The 26488-nt window shown below is 41.2% G+C and overlaps 1 protein-coding gene and 25 non-coding genes across 26 annotated transcripts in view; all 26 read right to left on the bottom strand.

Annotated features, from left to right (window-relative positions):
- Window positions 1–793: 793 nt before the first annotated feature.
- Window positions 794–1007, bottom strand: LOC136688404 (small nucleolar RNA U3). The gene has a single exon (XR_010801097.1). It is a non-coding gene; the product is annotated as a small nucleolar RNA U3 (small nucleolar RNA).
- A 384-nt stretch (window positions 1008–1391) lies between these two features.
- Window positions 1392–1605, bottom strand: LOC136688434 (small nucleolar RNA U3). The gene has a single exon (XR_010801125.1). It is a non-coding gene; the product is annotated as a small nucleolar RNA U3 (small nucleolar RNA).
- A 384-nt stretch (window positions 1606–1989) lies between these two features.
- On the bottom strand, window positions 1990–2203 carry LOC136688426 (small nucleolar RNA U3). Its single transcript, XR_010801118.1, has one exon. It is a non-coding gene; the product is annotated as a small nucleolar RNA U3 (small nucleolar RNA).
- A 384-nt stretch (window positions 2204–2587) lies between these two features.
- On the bottom strand, window positions 2588–2801 carry LOC136688423 (small nucleolar RNA U3). The gene has a single exon (XR_010801115.1). It is a non-coding gene; the product is annotated as a small nucleolar RNA U3 (small nucleolar RNA).
- A 384-nt stretch (window positions 2802–3185) lies between these two features.
- On the bottom strand, window positions 3186–3399 carry LOC136688422 (small nucleolar RNA U3). The gene has a single exon (XR_010801114.1). It is a non-coding gene; the product is annotated as a small nucleolar RNA U3 (small nucleolar RNA).
- A 382-nt stretch (window positions 3400–3781) lies between these two features.
- Window positions 3782–3995, bottom strand: LOC136688408 (small nucleolar RNA U3). Its single transcript, XR_010801101.1, has one exon. It is a non-coding gene; the product is annotated as a small nucleolar RNA U3 (small nucleolar RNA).
- A 384-nt stretch (window positions 3996–4379) lies between these two features.
- Window positions 4380–4593, bottom strand: LOC136688432 (small nucleolar RNA U3). The gene has a single exon (XR_010801123.1). It is a non-coding gene; the product is annotated as a small nucleolar RNA U3 (small nucleolar RNA).
- A 384-nt stretch (window positions 4594–4977) lies between these two features.
- On the bottom strand, window positions 4978–5191 carry LOC136688409 (small nucleolar RNA U3). The gene has a single exon (XR_010801102.1). It is a non-coding gene; the product is annotated as a small nucleolar RNA U3 (small nucleolar RNA).
- Window positions 5192–5575: 384 nt separating this feature from the next.
- On the bottom strand, window positions 5576–5789 carry LOC136688424 (small nucleolar RNA U3). The gene has a single exon (XR_010801116.1). It is a non-coding gene; the product is annotated as a small nucleolar RNA U3 (small nucleolar RNA).
- Window positions 5790–6173: 384 nt separating this feature from the next.
- Window positions 6174–6387, bottom strand: LOC136688411 (small nucleolar RNA U3). Its single transcript, XR_010801104.1, has one exon. It is a non-coding gene; the product is annotated as a small nucleolar RNA U3 (small nucleolar RNA).
- Window positions 6388–6771: 384 nt separating this feature from the next.
- Window positions 6772–6985, bottom strand: LOC136688403 (small nucleolar RNA U3). The gene has a single exon (XR_010801096.1). It is a non-coding gene; the product is annotated as a small nucleolar RNA U3 (small nucleolar RNA).
- A 384-nt stretch (window positions 6986–7369) lies between these two features.
- On the bottom strand, window positions 7370–7583 carry LOC136688418 (small nucleolar RNA U3). The gene has a single exon (XR_010801110.1). It is a non-coding gene; the product is annotated as a small nucleolar RNA U3 (small nucleolar RNA).
- Window positions 7584–7967: 384 nt separating this feature from the next.
- LOC136688431 (small nucleolar RNA U3) lies at window positions 7968–8181 on the bottom strand. Its single transcript, XR_010801122.1, has one exon. It is a non-coding gene; the product is annotated as a small nucleolar RNA U3 (small nucleolar RNA).
- A 384-nt stretch (window positions 8182–8565) lies between these two features.
- LOC136688421 (small nucleolar RNA U3) lies at window positions 8566–8779 on the bottom strand. Its single transcript, XR_010801113.1, has one exon. It is a non-coding gene; the product is annotated as a small nucleolar RNA U3 (small nucleolar RNA).
- Window positions 8780–9163: 384 nt separating this feature from the next.
- On the bottom strand, window positions 9164–9377 carry LOC136688416 (small nucleolar RNA U3). Its single transcript, XR_010801108.1, has one exon. It is a non-coding gene; the product is annotated as a small nucleolar RNA U3 (small nucleolar RNA).
- A 382-nt stretch (window positions 9378–9759) lies between these two features.
- On the bottom strand, window positions 9760–9973 carry LOC136688400 (small nucleolar RNA U3). The gene has a single exon (XR_010801093.1). It is a non-coding gene; the product is annotated as a small nucleolar RNA U3 (small nucleolar RNA).
- A 384-nt stretch (window positions 9974–10357) lies between these two features.
- On the bottom strand, window positions 10358–10571 carry LOC136688425 (small nucleolar RNA U3). The gene has a single exon (XR_010801117.1). It is a non-coding gene; the product is annotated as a small nucleolar RNA U3 (small nucleolar RNA).
- Window positions 10572–10955: 384 nt separating this feature from the next.
- LOC136688410 (small nucleolar RNA U3) lies at window positions 10956–11169 on the bottom strand. The gene has a single exon (XR_010801103.1). It is a non-coding gene; the product is annotated as a small nucleolar RNA U3 (small nucleolar RNA).
- A 384-nt stretch (window positions 11170–11553) lies between these two features.
- On the bottom strand, window positions 11554–11767 carry LOC136688402 (small nucleolar RNA U3). Its single transcript, XR_010801095.1, has one exon. It is a non-coding gene; the product is annotated as a small nucleolar RNA U3 (small nucleolar RNA).
- Window positions 11768–12151: 384 nt separating this feature from the next.
- LOC136688433 (small nucleolar RNA U3) lies at window positions 12152–12365 on the bottom strand. The gene has a single exon (XR_010801124.1). It is a non-coding gene; the product is annotated as a small nucleolar RNA U3 (small nucleolar RNA).
- Window positions 12366–12749: 384 nt separating this feature from the next.
- LOC136688420 (small nucleolar RNA U3) lies at window positions 12750–12963 on the bottom strand. Its single transcript, XR_010801112.1, has one exon. It is a non-coding gene; the product is annotated as a small nucleolar RNA U3 (small nucleolar RNA).
- A 384-nt stretch (window positions 12964–13347) lies between these two features.
- Window positions 13348–13561, bottom strand: LOC136688427 (small nucleolar RNA U3). The gene has a single exon (XR_010801119.1). It is a non-coding gene; the product is annotated as a small nucleolar RNA U3 (small nucleolar RNA).
- A 384-nt stretch (window positions 13562–13945) lies between these two features.
- Window positions 13946–14159, bottom strand: LOC136688415 (small nucleolar RNA U3). The gene has a single exon (XR_010801107.1). It is a non-coding gene; the product is annotated as a small nucleolar RNA U3 (small nucleolar RNA).
- A 384-nt stretch (window positions 14160–14543) lies between these two features.
- On the bottom strand, window positions 14544–14757 carry LOC136688401 (small nucleolar RNA U3). The gene has a single exon (XR_010801094.1). It is a non-coding gene; the product is annotated as a small nucleolar RNA U3 (small nucleolar RNA).
- A 384-nt stretch (window positions 14758–15141) lies between these two features.
- Window positions 15142–15355, bottom strand: LOC136688413 (small nucleolar RNA U3). Its single transcript, XR_010801105.1, has one exon. It is a non-coding gene; the product is annotated as a small nucleolar RNA U3 (small nucleolar RNA).
- A 3136-nt stretch (window positions 15356–18491) lies between these two features.
- micu3a (mitochondrial calcium uptake family, member 3a) overlaps window positions 18492–26488 on the bottom strand; it is a 31131-nt gene continuing 23134 nt past the window's right edge. Inside the window, exons 12-14 of the mRNA XM_066659752.1 lie at window positions 21258–21366; window positions 20642–20799; window positions 18492–18560 (exon numbers count right to left, since the gene is read on the bottom strand). Coding sequence (XP_066515849.1) covers window positions 18492–18560; window positions 20642–20799; window positions 21258–21366 — 336 coding nt within the window. The remainder of the gene's footprint in view (window positions 18561–20641; window positions 20800–21257; window positions 21367–26488) is intronic.

The following is a 26488-nucleotide window of genomic DNA, read 5'->3' as shown; positions in this document are numbered from 1 at the left end:
TTACAAACACAAAACAGTTCAAAACTAATTCCATCCCTTTACATCTTTCCGAGTAAACGACTGCCCACCTGTCTGTCTGGACACTGATGGATGACTGTCGAGATCCTCCTCCACGCTTCAGACCAGCTGCCCACGCTCCAGCAACCACCAAGTGCCTTGAAGCTGTCCCTACACTGAAGTTCTCATGGACTACTAACTATCATCACCAGTAGATTGACCAGAGAAGGATGGGTCACCCCTTGTGAGCCTTGGTTCCTCCCAAGGTTTCTTCCTCAGCTGGGGGAGTTTTTCCTTGCCACTGTCGCCCCTGGCTTGCTCACTTGAGGGTTTTACATTTGTCTTTACATTTCATGTCAAATCTTGTCTTACTGGAATTCTGTGAAGCTGCTTTGTGACAACATCAGTTGTGAAAAGCACTATATAAATAAATTTGATTTGATTTGATTTGATTTGCTTCTCGCTCGCGGTGGAGAGATGAATTCTGTATTTGTCAGTGATGAAGAACCCTATGGAACTAAAGAAAATGGGGGAAAATATACAGTAGCCAAGGATGCATCTACACCAACTTCTGAAACGCTCCAAACGGCAACTGCTCAACGGGTCATAATATATGCAGGGACTCGGCTCAGACGTGACTCCACTACTATGCTGCGGGTGTTTCTCAAGATTCATAATCAGACATTGGAGACAAGGAAACAAACTCGACGTGAGAACTATCGAGAAAAACTGTTAAAACAAACAAGCAGTTTTAGTGGTATTGTCAACAACTCCACCATAGGCAGGCAAAAATCTTACCACTCTGCTTACACCTCTTTCTTCCAGTCTGCAAAAAGCAGATGGAACGGTCATCAACGACAGAGAGTAACAACAGGTTTATGTTTCTCTCAGTCCGATTCCCGCTCTGAAAGAAATGCTTCAGCTCTTCATCGTGGAAAGAGAAACGTAACACTTTCAAACCACATTTCCAAGAAATAAACTATAGAAATGATCCCTGAAAGTATAGTCTTAGCTCAGAAAACCTCAGGACTTCAGCCTTCATCTCGGAGCTCTGCTTCTCGCTCGCGGTGGAGAGATGAATTCTGTATTTGTCAGTGATGAAGAACCCTATGGAACTAAAGAAAATGGGTGAAAATATACAGTAGCCAAGGATGCATCTACACCAACTTCTGAAACGCTCCAAATAGAAACTGCTCAACGGGTCATAATATATCCAGGGACTCGGCTCAGATAAGACTCCACTACTATCCTGCAGATGTTTCTCAAGATTCATAAACAGACATTGGGGACAAAGAAACATACTTGGTGTGAGAACTGTCCAGAAAAACTGTTAGAACAAACAAGCAGTTTTAGTGGTATTGTCAATAACTCCACCATAGTCAGGCAAAAATCTTACCACTCTGCTTACACCTCTTTCTTCCAGTCTGCAAAAAGCAGATGGAACAGTCATCAACGACAGAGAGCAACAACAGGTTCATGTTTCTCTCAGTACAAGTCCCACTCTGAAAGAAACGCCTTAGCTCTTCATCGTGAAAAGAGAGACGTAACACTTTCAAACCAGTTTTCCAAAAAATAAACTATAGAAATGATCCCTGAATGTATAGTCTTAGCTCAGAAAACTTCAGGACTTCAGCCTTCATCTCGGAGCTCTGCCTCTCGCTCGCGGTGGAGAGATGAATTCTGTATTTGTCAGTGATGAAGAACCCTATGGAACTAAAGAAAATGGGTGAAAATATACAGTAGCCAAGCATGCATCTACACCAACTTCTGAAACGCTCCAAATAGAAACTGCTCAACGGGTCATAATATATCCAGGGACTCGGCTCAGACGTGACTCCACTACTATCCTGCGGGTGTTTCTCAAGATTCATAATCAGACATTGGAGACAAGGAAACAAACTTGGCGTGAGAACTGTCCAGAAAAACTTTTAGAACAAACAAGCAGTTTTAGAAGAAATTTCAATAACTCAACCATAGTCAGGCAAAAATCTAACAACTCTGCTTACACCTCTTTCTTCCAGTCTGCAAAAAGCAGATGGAACGGTCATCAACAACAGAGAGCAACAACAGGTTCATGTTTCTCTCAGTCCAAGTCCCGCTCTGAAAGAAATGCCTCAGCTCTTCATCGTGGAAAGAGAGACTTAACACTTTTAAACCACATTTCCAAAAAATAAACTCTAGAAATGATCCCTGAAAGTATAGTCTTAACTCAGAAAACCTCAGGACTTCAGCCTTCATCTCGGAGCTCTGCTTCTCGCTCGCGGTGGAGAGATGAATTCTGTATTTGTCAATGAAGAAGAACCCTATGGAACTAAAGAAAATGGGGGAAAATATACAGTAGCCAAGGATGCATCTACACCAACTTCTGAAACGCTCCAAATAGAAACTGCTCAACGGGTCATAATATATCCAGGGACTCGGCTCAGACAAGACTCCACTACTATCCTGCAGATGTTTCTCAAGATTCATAAACAGACATTGGGGACAAAGAAACATACTTGGTGTGAGAACTGTCCAGAAAAACTGTTAGAACAAACAAGCAGTTTTAGTGGTATTGTCAATAACTCCACCATAGTCAGGCAAAAATCTTACCACTCTGCTTACACCTCTTTCTTCCAGGCTGCAAAAAGCAGTTGGAACAGTCATCAACGACAGAGAGCAACAACAGGTTCATGTTTCTCTCAGTCCAAGTCCCGCTCTGAAAGAAATGCCTCAGCTCTTCATCGTGGAAAGAGAGACTTAACACTTTCAAACCACATTTCCAAAAAATAAACTCTAGAAATGATCCCTGAAAGTATAGTCTTAACTCAGAAAATCTCAGGACTTCAGCCTTCATCTCGGAGCTCTGCCTCTCGCTCGCGGTGGAGAGATGAATTCTATATTTGTCAGTGATGAAGAACCCTATGGAACTAAATAAAATGGGTGAAAATATACAGTAGCCAAGGATGCATCTACACCAACTTCTGAAACGCTCCAAATAGAAACTGCTCAACGGGTCATAATATATCCAGGGACTCGGCTCAGACAAGACTCCACTACTATCCTGCAGATGTTTCTCAAGATTCATAAACAGACATTGGGGACAAAGAAACATACTTGGCGTGAGAACTGTCCAGAAAAACTGTTAGAACAAACAAGCAGTTTTAGTGGTATTGTCAATAACTCCACCATAGTCAGGCAAAAATCTTACCACTCTGCTTACACCTATTTCTTCAAGTCTGCAAAAAGCAGACAAAACAATCATCAACGACAGAGAGTAACAACAGGTTCATGTATCTCTCAGTCTGATTTCCGCTCTGAAAGAAATGCCTCAGCTCTTCACCGCGGAAAGAAAAACGTAACACTTTCAAACCACATTTCCAAGAAATAAACTATAGAAATGAACCCTGAAAGTATAGTCTTAACTCAGAAAATCTCAGGACTTCAGCCTTCATCTCGGAGCTCTGCTTCTCGCTCGCGGTGGAGAGATGAATTCTGTATTTGTCAATGAAGAAGAACCCTATGGAACTAAAGAAAATGGGGGAAAACACAGTAGCCAAGGATGCATCTACACCAACTTCTGAAACGCTCCAAACGGCAACTGCTCAACGGGTCATAATATATGCAGGGACTCGGCTCAGACGTGACTCCACTACTATGCTGCGGGTGTTTCTCAAGATTCATAATCAGACATTGGAGACAAGGAAACAAACTCCGCGTGAGAACTACCCAGAAAAACTGTTAAAACAAACAAGCAGTTTTAGTGGTATTGTCAACAACTCCACCATAGGCAGGCAAAAATCTTACCACTCTGCTTACATCTCTTTCTTCCAGTCTGCAAAAAGCAGATGGAACGGTCATCAACGACAGAGAGTAACAACAGGTTTATGTTTCTCTCAGTCCGATTCCCGCTTTGAAAGAAATGCTTCAGCTCTTCATCGTGGAAAGAGAAACGTAACACTTTCAAACCACATTTCCAAGAAATAAACTCTAGAAATGATGCCTGAAAGTATAGTCTTAGCTCAGAAAACCTCAGGACTTCAGCCTTCATCTCGGAGCTCTGCTTCTCACTCGCGGTGGAGAGATGAATTCTGTATTTGTCAGTGATGAAGAACCCTATGGAACTAAAGAAAATGGGTGAAAATATACAGTAGCCAAGGATGCATCTACACCAACTTCTGAAACGCTCCAAATAGAAACTGCTCAACGGGTCATAATATATCCAGGGACTCGGCTCAGACAAGACTCCACTACTATCCTGCAGATGTTTCTCAAGATTCATAAACAGACATTGGGGACAAAGAAACATACTTGGCGTGAGAACTGTCCAGAAAAACTGTTAGAACAAACAAGCAGTTTTAGTGGTATTGTCAATAACTCCACCATAGTCAGGCAAAAATCTTACCACTCTGCTTACACCTCTTTCTTCCAGTCTGCAAAAAGCAGATGGAACAGTCATCAACGACAGAGAGCAACAACAGGTTCATGTTTCTCTCAGTACAAGTCCCACTCTGAAAGAAACGCCTTAGCTCTTCATCGTGGAAAGAAAGACGTAACACTTTCAAACCAGTTTTCCAAGAAATAAACTATAGAAATGATCCCTGAATGTATAGTCTTAGCTGAGAAAACTTCAGGACTTCAGCCTTCATCTCGGAGCTCTGCCTCTCGCTCGCGGTGGAGAGATGAATTCTGTATTTGTCAGTGATGAAGAACCCTATGGAACTAAAGAAAATGGGTGAAAATATACAGTAGCCAAGCATGCATCTACACCAACTTCTGAAACGCTCCAAATAGAAACTGCTCAACGGGTCATAATATATCCAGGGACTCGGCTCAGACGTGACTCCACTACTATCCTGCGGGTGTTTCTCAAGATTCATAATCAGACATTGGAGACAAGGAAACAAACTTGGCGTGAGAACTGTCCAGAAAAACTTTTAGAACAAACAAGCAGTTTTAGAAGAAATTTCAATAACTCAACCATAGTCAGGCAAAAATCTAACCACTCTGCTTACACCTCTTTCTTCCAGTCTGCAAAAAGCAGATGGAACGGTCATCAACAACAGAGAGCAACAACAGGTTCTTATTTCTCTCAGTCCAAGTCCCGCTCTGAAAGAAACGCCTCAGCTCTTCATCGTGGAAAGAGAGACTTAACACTTTCAAACCACATTTCCAAAAAATAAACTATAGAAATGATCCCTGAAAGTATAGTCTTAACTCAGAAAATCTCAGGACTTCAGCCTTCATCTCGGAGCTCTGCCTCTCGCTCGCGGTGGAGAGATGAATTCTATATTTGTCAGTGATGAAGAACCCTATGGAACTAAATAAAATGGGTGAAAATATACAGTAGCCAAGGATGCATCTACACCAACTTCTGAAACGCTCCAAATAGAAACTGCTCAACGGGTCATAATATATCCAGGGACTCAGCTCAGACAAGACTCCACTACTATCCTGCAGATGTTTCTCAAGATTCATAAACAGACATTGGGGACAAAGAAACATACTTGGCGTGAGAACTGTCCAGAAAAACTGTTAGAACAAACAAGCAGTTTTAGTGGTATTGTCAATAACTCCACCATAGTCAGGCAAAAATCTTACCACTCTGCTTACACCTATTTCTTCAAGTCTGCAAAAAGCAGACAAAACAATCATCAACGACAGAGAGTAACAACAGGTTCATGTATCTCTCAGTCTGATTTCCGCTCTGAAAGAAATACCTCAGCTCTTCACCGCGGAAAGAAAAACGTAACACTTTCAAACCACATTTCCAAGAAATAAACTATAGAAATGATCCCTGAAAGTATAGTCTTAACTCAGAAAATCTCAGGACTTCAGCCTTCATCTCGGAGCTCTGCTTCTCGCTCGCGGTGGAGAGATGAATTCTGTATTTGTCAATGAAGAAGAACCCTATGGAACTAAAGAAAATGGGGGAAAATATACAGTAGCCAAGGATGCATCTACACCAACTTCTGAAACGCTCCAAACGGCAACTGCTCAACGGGTCATAATATATGCAGGGACTCGGCTCAGACGTGACTCCACTACTATGCTGCAGGTGTTTCTCAAGATTCATAATCAGACATTGGAGACACGGAAACAAACTTGGCGTGACAACTGTCCAGGAAAACTTTTAGAACAAACAAGCAGTTTTAGAAGAATTGTCAATTACTCAACCATTGTAAGGCAAAAATCTTACCACTCTGCTTACACCTCTTTCTTCCAGTCTGCAAAAAGCAGATGGAACAGTCATCAACAACAGAGAGTAACAACAGTTTCATGTTTCTCTCAGTCCGATTCCCGCTCTGAAAGAAATGCCTCAGCTCTTCATCGTGGAAAGAGAGACGTAACACTTTCAAACCACATTTCCAAGAAATAAACTATAGAAATGATACCTGAAAGTATAGTCTTAGCTCAGAAAACCTCAGGACTTCAGCCTTCATCTCGGAGCTCTGCTTCTCGCTCGCGGTGGAGAGATGAATTCTGTATTTGTCAGTGATGAAGAACCCTATGGAACTAAAGAAAATGGGGGAAAACATACAGTAGCCAAGGATGCATCTACACCAACTTCTGAAACGCTCCAAACGGCAACTGCTCAACGGGTCATAATATATGCAGGGACTTGGCTCAGACGTGACTCCACTACTATGCTGCGGGTGTTTCTCAAGATTCATAATCAGACATTGGAGACAAGGAAACAAACTCCGCGTGAGAACTATCCAGAAAAACTGTTAAAACAAACAAGCAGTTTTAGTGGTATTGTCAACAACTCCACCATAGGCAGGCAAAAATCTTACCACTCTGCTTACACCTCTTTCTTCCAGTCTGCAAAAAGCAGATGGAACGGTCATCAACGACAGAGAGTAACAACAGGTTTATGTTTCTCTCAGTCCGATTCCCGCTCTGAAAGAAATGCTTCAGCTCTTCATCGTGGAAAGAGAAACGTAACACTTTCAAACCACATTTCCAAGAAATAAACTATAGAAATGATCCCTGAAAGTATAGTCTTAGCTCAGAAAACCTCAGGACTTCAGCCTTCATCTCGGAGCTCTGCTTCTCGCTCGCGGTGGAGAGATGAATTCTGTATTTGTCAGTGATGAAGAACCCTATGGAACTAAAGAAAATGGGTGAAAATATACAGTAGCCAAGGATGCATCTACACCAACTTCTGAAACGCTCCAAATAGAAACTGCTCAACGGGTCATAATATATCCAGGGACTCGGCTCAGACGTGACTCCACTACTATCCTGCGGGTGTTTCTCAAGATTCATAATCAGACATTGGAGACAAGGAAACAAACTTGGCGTGAGAACCGTCCAGAAAAACTTTTAGAACAAACAAGCAGTTTTAGAAGAAATTTCAATAACTCAACCATAGTCAGGCAAAAATCTAACCACTCTGCTTACACCTCTTTCTTCCAGTCTGCAAAAAGCAGATGGAACGGTCATCAACAACAAAGAGCAACAACAGGTTCATGTTTCTCTCAGTCCAAGTCCCGCTCTGAAAGAAATGCCTCAGCTCTTCATCGTGGAAAGAGAGACTTAACACTTTCAAACCACATTTCCAAAAAATAAACTCTAGAAATGATCCCTGAAAGTATAGTCTTAACTCAGAAAATCTCAGGACTTCAGCCTTCATCTCGGAGCTCTGCCTCTCGCTCGCGGTGGAGAGATGAATTCTATATTTGTCAGTGATGAAGAACCCTATGGAACTAAATAAAATGGGTGAAAATATACAGTAGCCAAGGATGCATCTACACCAACTTCTGAAACGCTCCAAATAGAAACTGCTCAACGGGTCATAATATATCCAGGGACTCGGCTCAGACAAGACTCCACTACTATCCTGCAGATGTTTCTCAAGATTCATAAACAGACATTGGGGACAAAGAAACATACTTGGCGTGAGAACTGTCCAGAAAAACTGTTAGAACAAACAAGCAGTTTTAGTGGTATTGTCAATAACTCCACCATAGTCAGGCAAAAATCTTACCACTCTGCTTACACCTCTTTCTTCCAGTCTGCAAAAAGCAGATGGAACAGTCATCAACGACAGAGAGCAACAACAGGTTCATGTTTCTCTCAGTACAAGTCCCACTCTGAAAGAAACGCCTTAGCTCTTCATCGTGGAAAGAAAGACGTAACACTTTCAAACCAGTTTTCCAAGAAATAAACTATAGAAATGATCCCTGAATGTATAGTCTTAGCTGAGAAAACTTCAGGACTTCAGCCTTCATCTCGGAGCTCTGCCTCTCGCTCGCGGTGGAGAGATGAATTCTGTATTTGTCAGTGATGAAGAACCCTATGGAACTAAAGAAAATGGGTGAAAATATACAGTAGCCAAGCATGCATCTACACCAACTTCTGAAACGCTCCAAATAGAAACTGCTCAACGGGTCATAATATATCCAGGGACTCGGCTCAGACGTGACTCCCCTACTATCCTGCGGGTGTTTCTCAAGATTCATAATCAGACATTGGAGACAAGGAAACAAACTTGGCGTGAGAACTGTCCAGAAAAACTTTTAGAACAAACAAGCAGTTTTAGAAGAAATTTCAATAACTCAACCATAGTCAGGCAAAAATCTAACCACTCTGCTTACACCTCTTTCTTCCAGTCTGCAAAAAGCAGATGGAACGGTCATCAACAACAGAGAGCAACAACAGGTTCATGTTTCTCTCAGTCCAAGTCCCGCTCTGAAAGAAATGCCTCAGCTCTTCATCGTGGAAAGAGAGACTTAACACTTTCAAACCACATTTCCAAAAAATAAACTCTAGAAATGATCCCTGAAAGTATAGTCTTAACTCAGAAAATCTCAGGACTTCAGCCTTCATCTCGGAGCTCTGCCTCTCGCTCGCGGTGGAGAGATGAATTCTATATTTGTCAGTGATGAAGAACCCTATGGAACTAAATAAAATGGGTGAAAATATACAGTAGCCAAGGATGCATCTACACCAACTTCTGAAACGCTCCAAATAGAAACTGCTCAACGGGTCATAATATATCCAGGGACTCGGCTCAGACAAGACTCCACTACTATCCTGCAGATGTTTCTCAAGATTCATAAACAGACATTGGGGACAAAGAAACATACTTGGCGTGAGAACTGTCCAGAAAAACTGTTAGAACAAACAAGCAGTTTTAGTGGTATTGTCAATAACTCCACCATAGTCAGGCAAAAATCTTACCACTCTGCTTACACCTATTTCTTCAAGTCTGCAAAAAGCAGACAAAACAATCATCAATGACAGAGAGTAACAACAGGTTCATGTATCTCTCAGTCTGATTTCCGCTCTGAAAGAAATGCCTCAGCTCTTCACCGCGGAAGGAAAAACGTAACACTTTCAAACCACATTTCCAAGAAATAAACTATAGAAATGATCCCTGAAAGTATAGTCTTAACTCAGAAAATCTCAGGACTTCAGCCTTCATCTCGGAGCTCTGCTTCTCGCTCGCGGTGGAGAGATGAATTCTGTATTTGTCAATGAAGAAGAACCCTATGGAACTAAAGAAAATGGGGGAAAACACAGTAGCCAAAGATGCATCTACACCAACTTCTGAAACGCTCCAAACGGCAACTGCTCAACGGGTCATAATATATGCAGGGACTCGGCTCAGACGTGACTCCACTACTATGCTGCGGGTGTTTCTCAAGATTCATAATCAGACATTGGAGACAAGGAAACAAGCTCCGCGTGAGAACTACCCAGAAAAACTGTTAAAACAAACAAGCAGTTTTAGTGGTATTGTCAACAACTCCACCATAGGCAGGCAAAAATCTTACCACTCTGCTTACATCTCTTTCTTCCAGTCTGCAAAAAGCAGATGGAACGGTCATCAACGACAGAGAGTAACAACAGGTTTATGTTTCTCTCAGTCCGATTCCCGCTCTGAAAGAAATGCTTCAGCTCTTCATCGTGGAAAGAGAAACGTAACACTTTCAAACCACATTTCCAAGAAATAAACTATAGAAATGATCCCTGAAAGTATAGTCTTAGCTCAGAAAACCTCAGGACTTCAGCCTTCATCTCGGAGCTCTGCTTTTCACTCGCGGTGGAGAGATGAATTCTGTATTTGTCAGTGATGAAGAACCCTATGGAACTAAAGAAAATGGGTGAAAATATACAGTAGCCAAGGATGCATCTACACCAACTTCTGAAACGCTCCAAATAGAAACTGCTCAACGGGTCATAATATATCCAGGGACTCGGCTCAGACAAGACTCCACTACTATCCTGCAGATGTTTCTCAAGATTCATAAACAGACATTGGGGACAAACAAACATACTTGGCGTGAGAACTGTCCAGAAAAACTGTTAGAACAAACAAGCAGTTTTAGTGGTATTGTCAATAACTCCACCATAGTCAGGCAAAAATCTTACCACTCTGCTTACACCTATTTCTTCAAGTCTGCAAAAAGCAGACAAAACAATCATCAACGACAGAGAGTAACAACAGGTTCATGTATCTCTCAGTCTGATTTCCGCTCTGAAAGAAATACCTCAGCTCTTCACCGCGGAAAGAAAAACGTAACATTTTCAAACCACATTTCCAAGAAATAAACTATAGAAATGATCCCTGAAAGTATAGTCTTAACTCAGAAAATCTCAGGACTTCAGCCTTCATCTCGGAGCTCTGCTTCTCGCTCGCGGTGGAGAGATGAATTCTGTATTTGTCAATGAAGAAGAACCCTATGGAACTAAAGAAAATGGGGGAAAATATACAGTAGCCAAGGATGCATCTACACCAACTTCTGAAACGCTCCAAACGGCAACTGCTCAACGGGTCATAATATATGCAGGGACTCGGCTCAGACGTGACTCCACTACTATGCTGCAGGTGTTTCTCAAGATTCATAATCAGACATTGGAGACAAGGAAACAAACTTGGCGTGACAACTGTCCAGGAAAACTTTTAGAACAAACAAGCAGTTTTAGAAGAATTGTCAATTACTCAACCATTGTCAAGCAAAAATCTTACCACTCTGCTTACACCTCTTTCTTCCAGTCTGCAAAAAGCAGATGGAACAGTCATCAACAACAGAGAGTAACAACAGTTTCATGTTTCTCTCAGTCCGATTCCCGCTCTGAAAGAAATGCCTCAGCTCTTCATCGTGGAAAGAGAGACGTAACACTTTCAAACCACATTTCCAAGAAATAAACTATAGAAATGATACCTGAAAGTATAGTCTTAGCTCAGAAAACCTCAGGACTTCAGCCTTCATCTCGGAGCTCTGCTTCTCGCTCGCGGTGGAGAGATGAATTCTGTATTTGTCAGTGATGAAGAACCCTATGGAACTAAAGAAAATGGGGGAAAACATACAGTAGCCAAGGATGCATCTACACCAACTTCTGAAACGCTCCAAACGGCAACTGCTCAACGGGTCATAATATATGCAGGGACTTGGCTCAGACGTGACTCCACTACTATGCTGCGGGTGTTTCTCAAGATTCATAATCAGACATTGGAGACAAGGAAACAAACTCCGCGTGAGAACTATCCAGAAAAACTGTTAAAACAAACAAGCAGTTTTAGTGGTATTGTCAACAACTCCACCATAGGCAGGCAAAAATCTTACCACTCTGCTTACACCTCTTTCTTCCAGTCTGCAAAAAGCAGATGGAACGGTCATCAACGACAGAGAGTAACAACAGGTTTATGTTTCTCTCAGTCCGATTCCCGCTCTGAAAGAAATGCTTCAGCTCTTCATCGTGGAAAGAGAAACGTAACACTTTCAAACCACATTTCCAAGAAATAAACTATAGAAATGATCCCTGAAAGTATAGTCTTAGCTCAGAAAACCTCAGGACTTCAGCCTTCATCTCGGAGCTCTGCTTCTCGCTCGCGGTGGAGAGATGAATTCTGTATTTGTCAGTGATGAAGAACCTTATGGAACTAAAGAAAATGGGTGAAAATATACAGTAGCCAAGGATGCATCTACACCAACTTCTGAAACGCTCCAAATAGAAACTGCTCAACGGGTCATAATATATCCAGGGACTCGGCTCAGACAAGACTCCACTACTATCCTGCAGATGTTTCTCAAGATTCATAAACAGACATTGGGGACAAAGAAACATACTTGGTGTGAGAACTGTCCAGAAAAACTGTTAGAACAAACAAGCAGTTTTAGTGGTATTGTCAATAACTCCACCATAGTCAGGCAAAAATCTTACCACTCTGCTTACACCTCTTTCTTCCAGTCTGCAAAAAGCAGATGGAACAGTCATCAACGACAGAGAGCAACAACAGGTTCATGTTTCTCTCAGTACAAGTCCCACTCTGAAAGAAACGCCTTAGCTCTTCATCGTGGAAAGAAAGACGTAACACTTTCAAACCAGTTTTCCAAGAAATAAACTATAGAAATGATCTCTGAATGTATAGTCTTAGCTCAGAAAACTTCAGGACTTCAGCCTTCATCTCGGAGCTCTGCCTCTCGCTCGCGGTGGAGAGATGAATTCTGTATTTGTCAGTGATGAAGAACCCTATGGAACTAAAGAAAATGGGTGAAAATATACAGTAGCCAAGCATGCATCTACACCAACTTCTGAAACGCTCCAAATAGAAACTGCTCAACGGGTCATAATATATCCAGGGACTCGGCTCAGACGTGACTCCACTACTATCCTGCGGGTGTTTCTCAAGATTCATAATCAGACATTGGAGACAAGGAAACAAACTTGGCGTGAGAACTGTCCAGAAAAACTTTTAGAACAAACAAGCAGTTTTAGAAGAAATTTCAATAACTCAACCATAATCAGGCAAAAATCTAACCACTCTGCTTACACCTCTTTCTTCCAGTCTGCAAAAAGCAGATGGAACGGTCATCAACAACAGAGAGCAACAACAGGTTCATGTTTCTCTCAGTCCAAGTCCCGCTCTGAAAGAAATGCCTCAGCTCTTCATCGTGGAAAGAGAGACTTAACACTTTCAAACCACATTTCCAAAAAATAAACTCTAGAAATGATCCCTGAAAGTATAGTCTTAACTCAGAAAATCTCAGGACTTCAGCCTTCATCTCGGAGCTCTGCCTCTCGCTCGCGGTGGAGAGATGAATTCTATATTTGTCAGTGATGAAGAACCCTATGGAACTAAATAAAATGGGTGAAAATATACAGTAGCCAAGGATGCATCTACACCAACTTCTGAAACGCTCCAAATAGAAACTGCTCAACGGGTCATAATATATCCAGGGACTCGGCTCAGACAAGACTCCACTACTAACCTGCAGATGTTTCTCAAGATTCATAAACAGACATTGGGGACAAAGAAACATACTTGGTGTGAGAACTGTCCAGAAAAACTGTTAGAACAAACAAGCAGTTTTAGTGGTATTGTCAATAACTCCACCATAGTCAGGCAAAAATCTTACCACTCTGCTTACACCTATTTCTTCAAGTCTGCAAAAAGCAGACAAAACAATCATCAACGACAGAGAGTAACAACAGGTTCATGTATCTCTCAGTCTGATTTCCGCTCTGAAAGAAATGCCTCAGCTCTTCACCGCGGAAAGAAAAACGTAACACTTTCAAACCACATTTCCAAGAAATAAACTATAGAAATGATACCTGAAAGTATAGTCTTAGCTCAGAAAACCTCAGGACTTCAGCCTTCATCTCGGAGCTCTGCTTCTCGCTCGCAGTGGAGAGATGAATTCTGTATTTGTCAGTGATGAAGAACCCTATGGAACTAAAGAAAATGGGGGAAAACATACAGTAGCCAAGGATGCATCTACACCAACTTCTGAAACGCTCCAAACGGCAACTGCTCAACGGGTCATAATATATGCAGGGACTTGGCTCAGACGTGACTCCACTACTATGCTGCGGGTGTTTCTCAAGTTTCATAATCAGACATTGGAGACAAGGAAACAAACTTGGCGTGACAACTGTCCAGAAAAACTTTTAGAACAAACAAGCAGTTTTTGAAGAAGTGTCAATTACTCAACCATTGTCAGGAAAAAATCTTACCACTCTGCTTACACCTCTTTCTTCCAGTCTGCAAAAAGCAGATGGAACAGTCATGAACGACAGAGAGGAACAACAGGTTCATGTTTCTCTCAGTCCGATTCCCGCTCTGAAAGAAATGCCTCAGCTCTTCATCGTGGAAAGAGAGACGTAACACTTTCAAACCACATTTCCAAGAAATAAACTATAGAAATGGTCCCTGAAAGTATAGTCTTAACTCAGAAAATCTCAGGACTTCAGCCTTCATCTCGGAGCTCTGCTTCTCTCGCGCGGTGGAGAGATGAATTCTGTATTTGTCAGTGATGAAGAACCCTATGGAACTAAAGAAAACGGGTGAAAATATACAGTAGCCAAGGATGCATCTACACCAACTTCTGAAACGCTCCAAATAGAAACTGCTCAACGGGTCAAAATATATGCAGGGACTCGGCTCAGACAAGACTCCACTACTATCCTGCAGGTGTTTCTCAAGATTCATAATCAGACATTGGGGACAAAGAAACAAACTTGGCGTGACAACTGTCCAGAAAAACTCTTAGAACAAACAAGCAGTTTTAGTAGTATTGTCAATAACTCCACCATAGTCAGGCAAAAATCTTACCACTCTGCTTACACCTCTTTCTTCCAGTCTGCAAAAAGCAGACGGAACGGTCATCAACGACAGAGAGTAACAACAGGTTCATGTTTCTCTCAGTCCGATTCCCGCTCTGAAAGAAATGCCTCAGCTCTTCATCGTGGAAAGAGAGATGTAAAACTTTCAAACCACATTTCCAAGAAATAAACTATAGAAATGATTCCTGAAAGTATAGTCTTAGCTCAGAAAACCTCAGGACTTCAGCCTTCATCTCGGAGCTCTGCTTCTCGCTCGCGGTGGAGAGATGAATTCTGTATTTGTCAGTGATGAAGAACCCTATGGAACTAAAGAAAATGGGGGAAAATATACAGTAGCCAAGCATGCATCTACACCAACTTCTGAAACGCTCCAAACAGCAACTGCTCAACGGGTCATAATATATGCAGGGACTCGGCTCAGACGTGACTCCACTACTATGCTGCGGGTGTTTCTCAAGATTCATAATCAGACGTTGGAGACAAGGAAACAAACTTGGCGTGAGAACTATCCAGAAAAACTGTTAAAACAAACAAGCAGTTTTAGTGGTATTATCAATAACTCCACCATAGTCAGGCAAAAATCTAACCACTCTGCTTACACCTCTTTCTTCCAGTCTGCAAAAAGCAGATGGAACGGTCATCAACAACAGAGAGCAACAACAGGTTCATGTTTCTCTCAGTCCAAGTCCCGCTCTGAAAGAAATGCCTCAGCTCTTCATCGTGGAGAGAGAGATGTAAAACTTTCAAACCACATTTCCAAGAAATAAATTATAGAAATGATTCCTGAAAATATAGTCTTAGCTCATAAAACCTCAGGACTTCAGCCTTCATCTCGGACCCAAAGATGCATCTACACCAACTTCTGAAACTCTCCAAACGGCAATTTCTGAAATCAATGACAGAGAGTAACAACAAATTCGTTTCTCTCAGTCCAACTCCTGCTCAGAATGAATTGTTTGAGCTCAAAACACGTTTCTAAGAAACAAATTATAGAAATAACCCCTTAAAGTATATTCTTAGCTCCTAAAACGTCAGGGCTTCATGTTTCATCACAGAGCTCTGCCTCTCGCTCGCGGTGAGATGGAAGTAAAGGTAATGGGCTCACAGCTTAGTTATGGAGAGGTAGACATTTTTTAAATTGTCTTAAAGCAAGAAATAATTACAAAAGTTTGCAAGTGAACATATACAAGTGCCCATCATTTCAGTATATCTCAGCCAATGTGTCACAATAATTGTAAAGGTGCCTTACAGGATTAAGCTGAGTGGGATACCAGTGGCCAGGCAGAGGAGGCACCATGTGCCCATGTGCTAGTGCAGGTCTACCAGTGGACTGTGTTGATCTGCCAATAGTATATTGGTCTACTGATTCACTTCAGCTATGTCATGGATCAGATTAGTCGTTACATGTGCATTTGTGTCTTAGTGCTTCACACCAAGGGAAGTATGGACATATTTTGGGAGGAAGAATGCCATAATGCCTAACTTCTTTATTTTTTGTTTTACCTCTTTGAAGGACCTGGTCAAATTTTGCTTCTGCAAGCATTAAAGTGTTCAAGAGTCATTCCATAGTTCTCTTCAGCTTGTTCTCTGCCACATCAGACCTTCTCCAATCAGGATGCAGTAAATGTAGATGACCATATTCTCATCTAATACAGCTTGTGTGAGTCTTTTATAGATCCAGTTTGTTTCACCTGCCATGCAGACTGATTACATGTCCCAAACTTCCCCCATGGTGTTGTGGAAGAGTCACATCTTAATCGAGACCCCTGTTCATGTTGTCTTTTTCTGAGCATTCTCAATTTGGCTGATTTCCTCCAGTGAAGTAATGTGTATGCTGTGTAGTTATGTGTCTGACTTTTACGGCTATGTGTAAAAAGTACATGTATGCTGAATGAGTCACCAGAGGCCAGTGATAAGTACAAAAATAGGGCATACCACGGTGTTCTGGTTGGCTGATATTTTAGCAGGATTACCAGTGGTATTTCTTTCCTGTGGTCTTCAATGTATATTGTGTAGGTCACCAGTGGCCAGTAAGTAGGTCAGCAGCTCACTGCTGAGTGCTGGTTGTTGTTCTGTTCAAGGCACTTTCAGCAGGGCTACCAGGGGCTGGGTTTGAACGTCCTTGTGCTTGGGGACCCTTGCTTGATTTGATCACTTCAGTCTCCTTGTTTTGACAGATGGTGGTGGGAGATGTGGGCAAGGCTCTCAAATGCTTAAAGATTCTGTGTATCTAACCTGTTCACTAACATGTCCAAAACGTACTGCAGTGTATGTTGCAATGTTAGGTTCTGCCCAATGACATTTAGGCAGAGTTACCAGGGGCCAGTTTTTTGTCTCCTTGGGCAGCTTGCCTTTGGCTAGCAGTAAGCTCTATATTATTTCTGTGTTTTGCAGGGTGGAGGAAGGGATTGCGATTTGTGTCACCTACTAATGGCAAACTGCACATGATTGTGAAATTATTAAATAGCTTGTTGTGTTTGTCTTGTGATGGACAAACAATATTAAATATTAAATGGATATTAAATTATCTCCTCCTATGGGTCAAAGGTGTGGGACCTACACACCCTGCTCTAGCTACACATTAGCTAGGTTTCACTTAGTGTTACATGTAGCTAAATCTCTTAGGACACTCCTTTGCAGAAGTTTTTATGATGTTTCGGATGCTACGAGGGTGTATCCTTGTTTTTGAATAAGTTGTTGGATGAGCAGGCATCCTGTAATATATGAATATATTTTGTAAGATGTCAAGACGTTAAGCAACAACCATTTTGAATCATTTCATTTTATTTCCATTACATATCAAATGTGCAAGTTTTAAGATACAAGGTTTTTGTAACCTTCAAGCAAACAGCTGGCCGTGCAAATATAAGTTACAGCTGCATAGTCATTAATGTCTGAGGGTTAATGGCAATGGAAGAGACATGATACATTCCATAATGAAAAGCACTTCCTAAATGTTTTAAACCATCAACACACACACATACACACACACACACACACATATATATATATATATAAGTGACAACATAAACACATCTCTTTGGACTGTAACAGAGAAATACATATGTATAGTCTACGTAGCCTAGAGGCTCAGAAAAAATTGGAAGATTATTTTGGTCTTTGGATAAATTAAAAGATAAACAAATAAATGAATGTAAATTCAGCAAAAACTTCATGACAATGTTTCTTGAGCATGGAAAGTGAACAACTCGTTAGTCCCCCTAACTACATCATCAGAGCTCAAAACCCATGAAGGGGAATGTTAACATCCCAGTTTTCCACTTCTGAGGACTGACCAATGTTGCATATTGTATTATTAGCGTTATTAGTAATGTTATTAGAGTTATTATTAGAGTTAATAATCTAGTTTGTTTGGAAGCATTAAGAGAAGTATGGAATATTATGGAATTGTCCCATTATTATGAAACAGGATGAGGGTAGTTCTTCAATACTTTGTTGCTACATGCATTACAATTTCCTTCATGGATTAAGACACAGGTGATGAAGACGATGAAAATTATGATGATGAGGTCACGCCATCTCACTGAACTGTCTCCAGACCTGACGAACATGTTGCGCCCCCTCAGAGCGGACGCAGGAGATGAACGACCCCTTCACCTGGTGCTGGAGAAATAGAGAAATAGTTATTTTTATGTATTATTATTTTAAACTTCCACTGGGATTTCTATGCTATCCATGTTCCAGAATAAAAGACATGCCATGTGTTGACAGAGGAGAGGTTGTATTGTGTGGTGTTCACCAGCAGAAGACAGAATTTCTCAAATTGATTTTAGGAATGTTTGATTTTCAAAATACACCATAGATTTCATGCTTTTAAGTAATACATTAATAAGTATTAATAAAGTGCAGCAACTGTGTGGATGGTCCAAGGGACTTGGGCCCCTGGGAGTGAAGTCATGCAAAGGGGTTTGTACTTATCTCCCGGCGAGCTCCTTCTTCAGACACGAACGGAAGGAGGTGTAGCGCTCAACGTCTTTGTAGCCCTGCCACCAGAGAAACGTGTCCAGCACAGAGGGACAGTGTCCAGAACAGAGAGAAGGATAGAGGGGGTGAGGACAGGAAATGTGTGCCATGCAGACTCCCAGGAAAAGGAGATGTCAGGCCCATATAAGGACGTCTGATTCTAAGCTGAATTTCACTATGGGAAAAATGAAGGCCATTGTAGATCATCACCCCTACTGCCCCTACAGTAAACTGCGATGTCGTACAGCTGCAGCGTACACTCTACACTTGTCCCTATGTAAGGGCAAATTCAAATAGGAACTACAGGTACAGAAGACTGGCTAAGTGTAGGTTAGCAGCTGATCACTGCTAAATGCTATTATTTGCTTCTTATAAGGTAATTTAAGGTGGAAGGAAAATTTACAGAAGGAACATACAGGTACAGAAATATTTCTAGAAGTATGTCATCCCCTGAAAGTACATGGGAGCTAATGTTAACTTGTTAGCCTGCTTTTTACCTTTTTTCATGAAGCTAGCCAGGATGTTGGTCAGGAATTTAGTGCAGAATGAAATAACTTAATACGATCTACAGGTACAGATTATTGCGTATGAGTAGGTTAGCAGCTGAATGGTTTTGAAAGTTACCTTTAGCTTGTTGGCCAAATTTGGAGGCAGTATATAAGTTATATAAAATATTTTATTGTTTTACATATTCTATTTGTCATAAGTTTTATAGATCATGATGATTTTGTTAGCTTTCTAGTATTTAATCTATTAGTATCTAGTATTAGTATTAGTATCTAGGTATTTAATGTGGAAGGGAAAATTAAAGAAGAAAATACAGGTACAGAATTGTGGCTAGCTGTATGTTAGTGGCTGAACATTTCTAAAACTAATGTTAGCTGGTTGGGCTGGTTTGGAATGTTCAAGTAGGACGGCACACAGTATCAGCTAGGGGTAGGTTATTGGATAAACGATTCTGAAAGCTAACATTAGATGGTAAGCCAACTTAGGACTGTTTTTAAAATCACAATTAATCACTATTTTCTTAGTTTTCTTAGTTTCTTAGTGTGGCATCTAATGTGGAAGGGAAAATTTGAGAAGAAATAAGAGGAAAATGTGAGAAACACATTCTTATCCATTTGTTTCCCATCAGGAACTAATCTTATCTTCTTTTCTTGTATTCCCCATTCCAGCCCATTCCAAGCTGGTGAGGTTCTCTGTTATGAATGGTCCCCTGAAGAATGTGATGGAGCCATATGGGCATGGAGGACTGTCTCTCTGTCTGTCCCTGCAAAAGCAGCGCAGCAAATGCTAACGTGTATCTCAGTGAAGACAAAACATCCTTAAAACACTCAGGATGTGCTGAAGAGGCAGCAACTTATGGAGGTGTTTTGTTTTTCCCTTGGAGAAAAAGAGCTGGGATGTGGAGGTCCTTATATGGGCATTCCTCGGGGGTCTGCAGAGTTAGTGCATTCTGCGATGGTGAAGACAGGCCTGCGAGGAGTCAGCAGCTCATGCATCAGAAATTAATTGTTTGTATACGAGATGTTAGGGAGGATAGGTCAGAACCGGGCAGTGGTCACCCACTCAAAGGTTTGGGTATATCCGAATGAAGATATGCTCCTTGTTCTGTGCCAAAGACTAGTGTGTAACAATTTTCTCTGTCCACTAGATGGCGTTATAGCCTAACACATGCATTCTCTCTCTCTCTCTCACCCATTTTTACCTCCCTCACTCCTATTTCTACCCCTTGTATTTCTCTTTCTCCTTTAACCTCTCTCGACCTTGCACTCTCTAATTTCTCTTTCCCTCCCTCAGATCTTTCTCAATTTTCATCTCTTTTTACCTTTCTTTTACCCATGTTTCTTGTTCTTCATTCTTTTTCACCCCTCTCCCTTTTTTACCACTCTTTCTCTATCTCTCTACTTTGTTCTCTCTCTATGCCCCATTTTAATCCACTTTCTTTTACCTCTTTCTACCTGCTAATCTTTACTGCTATCTCTCGCATCCATTTTTAATCCCCTTATTCTTTCTCACTCTGTTGCGAACTCCTTCTTCCCCCAACCCTCATTTTTTCTTTTTTATTCCTCTGTATTTAATTCTGCCCCCCACTTCTCACCCGCACTCCCCGGTGGAGTCTGTCCTTCATGATGCCAATGAACTCTTTATAGCTGAGCTGGTCATCATGGTCCACATCGAAGATTTTGAAGATGGTGTTGACAAGGTGTCGGGTCAGTTTTAGTCCTGTTGCCACATACACGGCTCTCGCAAACTCATCTGAGACACACACACACACACACACACACACACACACACACACACACAAACACACACATACAGATATAATTCACTATATGCAAATAAATGTGACTCTCTGTACTAGTGAATTAATGCACAATGATCATAAAACCTACTTCAACACTTTAAGGGCTTGTATGAGAACACCAACTGCCCAATTGCCTTTCATGTCAAAAGGTTTGTGGACACCCACTCACCCAGTGAAACAAACATAAAGCCACAAAATTGTCTGTAAAATATAATTCCCTCAAATGTCAGGTGTCTTTAGTGCCACAAAACAGTGGGTGAGTAAGTGTCTGCAAACATTTGTCCATGTCCTCTGGTCTTTGGCTTTAGGGTAGTGCTGTGTTTAACGTAATGCTAAGCAACGATCTTGAGGAAGCCCATGCTTGGGCAGTTAAGTGTTTTTCTCCAAGCATGTTGAACCAAACAGAAACCTTGTCCGATGGAGCGGCTGGCGAAGTTGTACATCTGCATAGCGATTGTGAAGTCCTCGAGGTTGTTGAGGAACTGAAAGAAGGACCTAAACTCATCGAAGGTGATGCCCTGTAGGCAAGAAAAAAAAGAAGAAAATAACACTGACCACAAAGGTACAACCCAATGAAAATGCTGTGCTATTTAGAGTCATTAGGTCCAACACATGTCACTCTAATGGGATGGTGTGATTCCCTTCCATTCCATAGCCACAGATGGTTTGGAACCATTCAATTTGTTACATGCAAAGCACACAACCTTTAACTGCTGATAGTACACTATCAACATTACACAATCAGTGATGTCATTCTTAAAGGATATGGTCAGAGAAACATGGTATCACTGTTCATCCAGCCCCAGTGTGAACCATCAGCCAAGACAAGTCTAGTACCTGAAGTCCACTTCTTTACTTTTGAGGATAGTGTGAGTGTGTGAACTTGTCCTCTGATATGTGTGAGTGATTGGGTGAATGTAAGAACATGTCCACGGGTGTGAGTGTGAGTGACTCTGTGAGGATGTGAACCAGTCCACAGGTGTGAGTGACTGAGAGAGTGAGGGAAATTGTCCACAGGTGTCAGTGTGAGTGATTGGCTGAACCTGTCCACGGGTGTGTGTGTGTGTGAGAGACTATGAGAGTGTACAACTATCCATAGGTGTAAAAGCATGAGGGACTGTGTGAGTGTGTAATGTCCCTTGTGTCCAATGATTCTAGGTAGACTCCAGACCCACCTAAACCCTGAACAGAATAAAGATGAATGATAGCAAAACATGCCTTGGCTGAGTTTTAAATTATGTAAGTGATGTAAACTGTGATCAAAGGAAAATGGCAGCTCACAGAGATAAACAACAATGTTAAATGAATAACGTAGCAAAATTGAGATGAGGTTCTGGTAAAGAGACTATGGCCAAGCTCTGAAGCAGACATCATGCAAAAATCATTGTGTGTAGCTTTCTCCATGTGAATGTGTAGATGCCACACTCAGCTGAACCCTGTGACTGACGTGTGCTGTGAGGCGAACACTGAGCTATGTGAGTCTCGGTTAACTCCAGTGACAATGAAAGGTTGTCAACAAATGTGCTGAGATCATGATCTGATTCCAAGTCAGTCCAAGATGTGAGTCATAAAACATGCAGATAGCGCAAGAGTTTAAAAGGGAGCAGGTAAACACACCTGTGTTTTCTATGCTAGGTCACTTACACCATTCTAGGAAATCAGAAATGATTCAGTATGCTCATTTGCATTTCTTGAGATTTCTGTTCCATATTAAATTAAACTTTGGAACCAAAATGTACTTTCTGCACCACTTAAGGTGGGGCAAAATTATTTCTATAAGAAGTCAACTTAACAACTTTACTTAGCCGTGCTATGCTTAGCTTGTTAGCAAGTATGTTGGAAATACACACTGTGCCATTTATTTCTTGAAATTGCTGCTGGACGATCTTGAAGGTCCAGCAAAAAAAACACGAGATGATTTTAAAAAATGTCTCAGTCCTTTTCTAGCTCAACACGACCTGACATGCTAGGCTGATATGGTTATTCATTCATTCATTGCCTGAAATCGCTTATCCAATTCAGGATAAGGCTGATATGATACATTAGATAGGCACCTTCCCTCATTGGTGTTTCACTGATTTAAACCCACAACACATCCAGAAGGCCCAACAGTGAAGTCGGGCATCCCGGACACACACCCCTCCAAACCAGGTTTATAGTCCTATCTTACCCTTTACCATCAACAATCATAAATCCACACTGGTCTCTCTGGTGACTAAGGCTGTATAGCCCCACTGGCACAGTTAATGCATGCTCAGATGCCACCAGTTCCATGTAAACTTTACATGCTACATACCGACAATCATAATGACACCTCTACAGTGCACTTCCCCAAGTAATCTGTGCTCTTCTTATCCACAAACCCTGAATAGATCTTTCAGCTGTTTCTGTTAACTCCTTCACAGCTGCCCTTAATTTACGGCCCCTGATGCTGAACTGCACAAGCAGGGTGCCTGCCACCCATGTTCCCTCACCTCGGTCGCCAAGTTTGTGTACTTCAGCTTCTTCCTTTCAATTGCTTCACCAACTGCATCCTCAAATAGAACTATTAACTCTATGAAATAAACTGTATGTTTACTTTCAGGGTAGAGCACCATGTTTGGCCTCTGTGTAGTTAACCCAATGCACTCTGTGATCTGCAGGATTTTACCTATGTTTCACCCCATCTACCAATATTTGCAGCCTGCGCAGACATTCCCCCTCATGCACAAACCAAACCATTTTATTGTTACAGCCACTCGTCAATGCATTAACCTCTAGATGTTTGCTGTCCAACAAATATGCTAAAACCCTGAGCACCTGATTATGTCTCCATGTACACCAACCCTGTGACAAACTAACCTTACAAGCTGAGAGAAAATGCTTCAGCGTGCCAACCCCTGTACAGAATCCACAACTAGGCTCTTCACGTACCCACTGTCCAAGATTTTGTGGTGTTGGAAAGACGTTGTAAGTCGCTCCCAGTAAAAACTTGCCTCCATCACCCACATTTCTTGTCAGGAAATCTTCTGTTTCTCTTCATTCTCCCATCAAAGCTACTGGCCTTGTTTTGCCTGTGATGCTGCTGTTGCGCATTGTGCCCCCTGTTCTTGATCATAAATAAAACTAGTCATAATTTGTATTCTCTCTGATGATGTGGCCTTACTAAAATCTTTCCAAGGCCTGCTCTTCCGCATTGTACTCAGCCAATCACATCTCTTAGCTCTAATGAGCTCCTGGCTACCTGCATGGCCACTTTCAGATTTCACTTCCTCCCTGCTTTTGTGATGGGTGCTGCTGATTTTACCACTGCATCCTTTCATCCTGACAAAATCATCTCACAACTCAACTTTGCACATTTATATTCCTCATCTAAACTTTTAGGTGTTAAATCCTGTACCCCTCTCCCATACCATGCAACACTACTTATGGCCTTATTCATAATCCTTTCCATCCTCTCTACTCTCTTTGACTGAAACATCATAAACTGTCAATGGTCACCTAATACGAGGCAATAAGCCAAACTGCAGACACCACAATTTCAACTTATATGGTGAACATGATCAATCAATGCTTTTAACAGCCTTCATCAATTCAGCTTTTAGTCCAACAACTTGCTCAGTATCATTTAATGCTGCATTTTACCATCTACCTAAAGTCTTCACTTATCTCTCCAGTACCGTAGGGATAATTTCACTTTCCATCAAAATTTTTTCCTGTACAAGTTTTCCCTTGACATTTGACAGACTTCTAGACTTGCTTGGTTTAACTTTCAGCCTAGCCAACCTTAGATTATCATTTAACTTGTCCAGCAACCGCAGTGTGCAAGGCATTAGCGTCATCATGTCATCCATGTAAGCCCTATGTGAGGAGAGCCAAATACCGTCATAAAACTTCTCTTCACCTATGACCCACTTAAGGCCCTAATTAATACCTCCATTGCCACTGTAAATGCTAATGGAGAAATACCTTAAGCATTTATATCCATCTCTATTATATGAATTTCTAATCACTGCCATGTTGTAACAAATTCTCCTGTACTAAAGCTAAATTGAATATCCTCAAAGTGTGCTTTAACCAGCCTAGTAATCTTATTTGGCAGCTGGAAGAATTAAAAAACTTTCCACATATGTTTATGTGGCACTGAACCAAATGCATAGGCTAAATCTTGTAAATGTAGTAAAACAACAGAATCCCTACCCTTTTTCTTTGCTGTCTGAATCTGGTGCCAGATCATGCAGCTTTTTTCCAATCCTGCAAAGCATTTTATACTAATGTATCAATTAATTTGTTTGCTTTCAAATAAGCAGAAAGTCTATGTGCTTTTACACTAAAGACAATCTTACTCTGCACATTAAGAAGACTGATGAAAATTGACTTGACTTAAACTTCACTTCTTATGATTTTGACTCATTTGGACTAACTAGCATATGATCTCGAGCTTGAGATATTATGACGCTTGATTTGCAACTCAACTTGGGCTCACAATGACTCCGATTTCAGTTCTATCCACTCATAATTTCAGATCTTATCACTCATGTCCCAAGTGGGACTTTAAATCTTATGACTAGTTCATAGATTTGTAATTCTGATCTTATAACTTACAGCTTGATTCTGAATTGAGATCATATGACTCAAAAGTGAACTCTTTCAGTACTATAATGCCTAACTTGACCCTGATTTCAATTTTATGGCTAGCATATGGATTTTGAATTCAGACCTTGTGTTTCATACTGATTTCAGAACCTATGATTACTTTTTGGACCCATGCTTTAGATCTTAAGACTCACGACCTGATTCATACTTCAGATCATATGGGTTGTGACCTGAATCAACATCTTACTCACGACTTAATGCATGGAAATATTGAAAATACACAGGAACTCATGTTAATCTGAAATGACACATATATGATGCCTGCCCATGCTGTGATTTTTTGGAATCATTTCCCAACAGAAGAGCATCATGGGTAATAAAACATGCCCAAAGAAAAGAAAGCAAATGTAGGGCAGCTGTTTTTGGGACAAACCTCTGGTCTCTTCTCAAGCATGAGAAACAGAAACACAAACACAAACAGGAAGAACAGCATTCACTGTTAAGCCACAAGGCATGATGCTCCTTTCCTATAAGCACTCATAAGTACATCATGATTGCTGGGACAATCCAGCTCAACACACTTGGAGGAGAAGAGTAACTGCTACTCCTATTATATTATACAGAACACACCAGCCCGGATAATGAAAGGCCTGTTATGCTTCAGGGTTTCCAGTTATGGATGGCTGTGGCATCACTGAGGATTTTCTTAATCTGGATATTTCAGTGACTCAGCTCTTATTAAAAGTCATTTATGTACAACCTTGCTTCTTAACAATCATTATTGTTAGTATTAACAATGGTTCTAGATGTTAGGACATGGATTAAGGCTTATTAAGTTGCTCACTAAAAAGAACACATGGGCCCAAGGACACCCACATTTGTTGGGAAAAAAAACAAGCATTTGTCTCAATGTCAGCCATTTATCTAAACAGATTCATTCAGTGGCTTGTCCAAAAAGTTTGAGAACTTAGAAGAGGACTGGATTGAGGAAGCGTAGATGACAGGTCACGTGTGTATGCAAGGGTCCAGAAGAACAGAATAGAGAAATAGAAGGAAAGTAGAAGT

Source organism: Hoplias malabaricus, chromosome 2, assembly GCF_029633855.1.
Source record: "Hoplias malabaricus isolate fHopMal1 chromosome 2, fHopMal1.hap1, whole genome shotgun sequence".
NCBI classification, from domain to species: Eukaryota; Metazoa; Chordata; class Actinopteri; order Characiformes; family Erythrinidae; genus Hoplias; species Hoplias malabaricus.
Note: the sequence above shows the minus strand (reverse complement) of the source record. Positions and strands in the feature narration are given on the sequence as shown.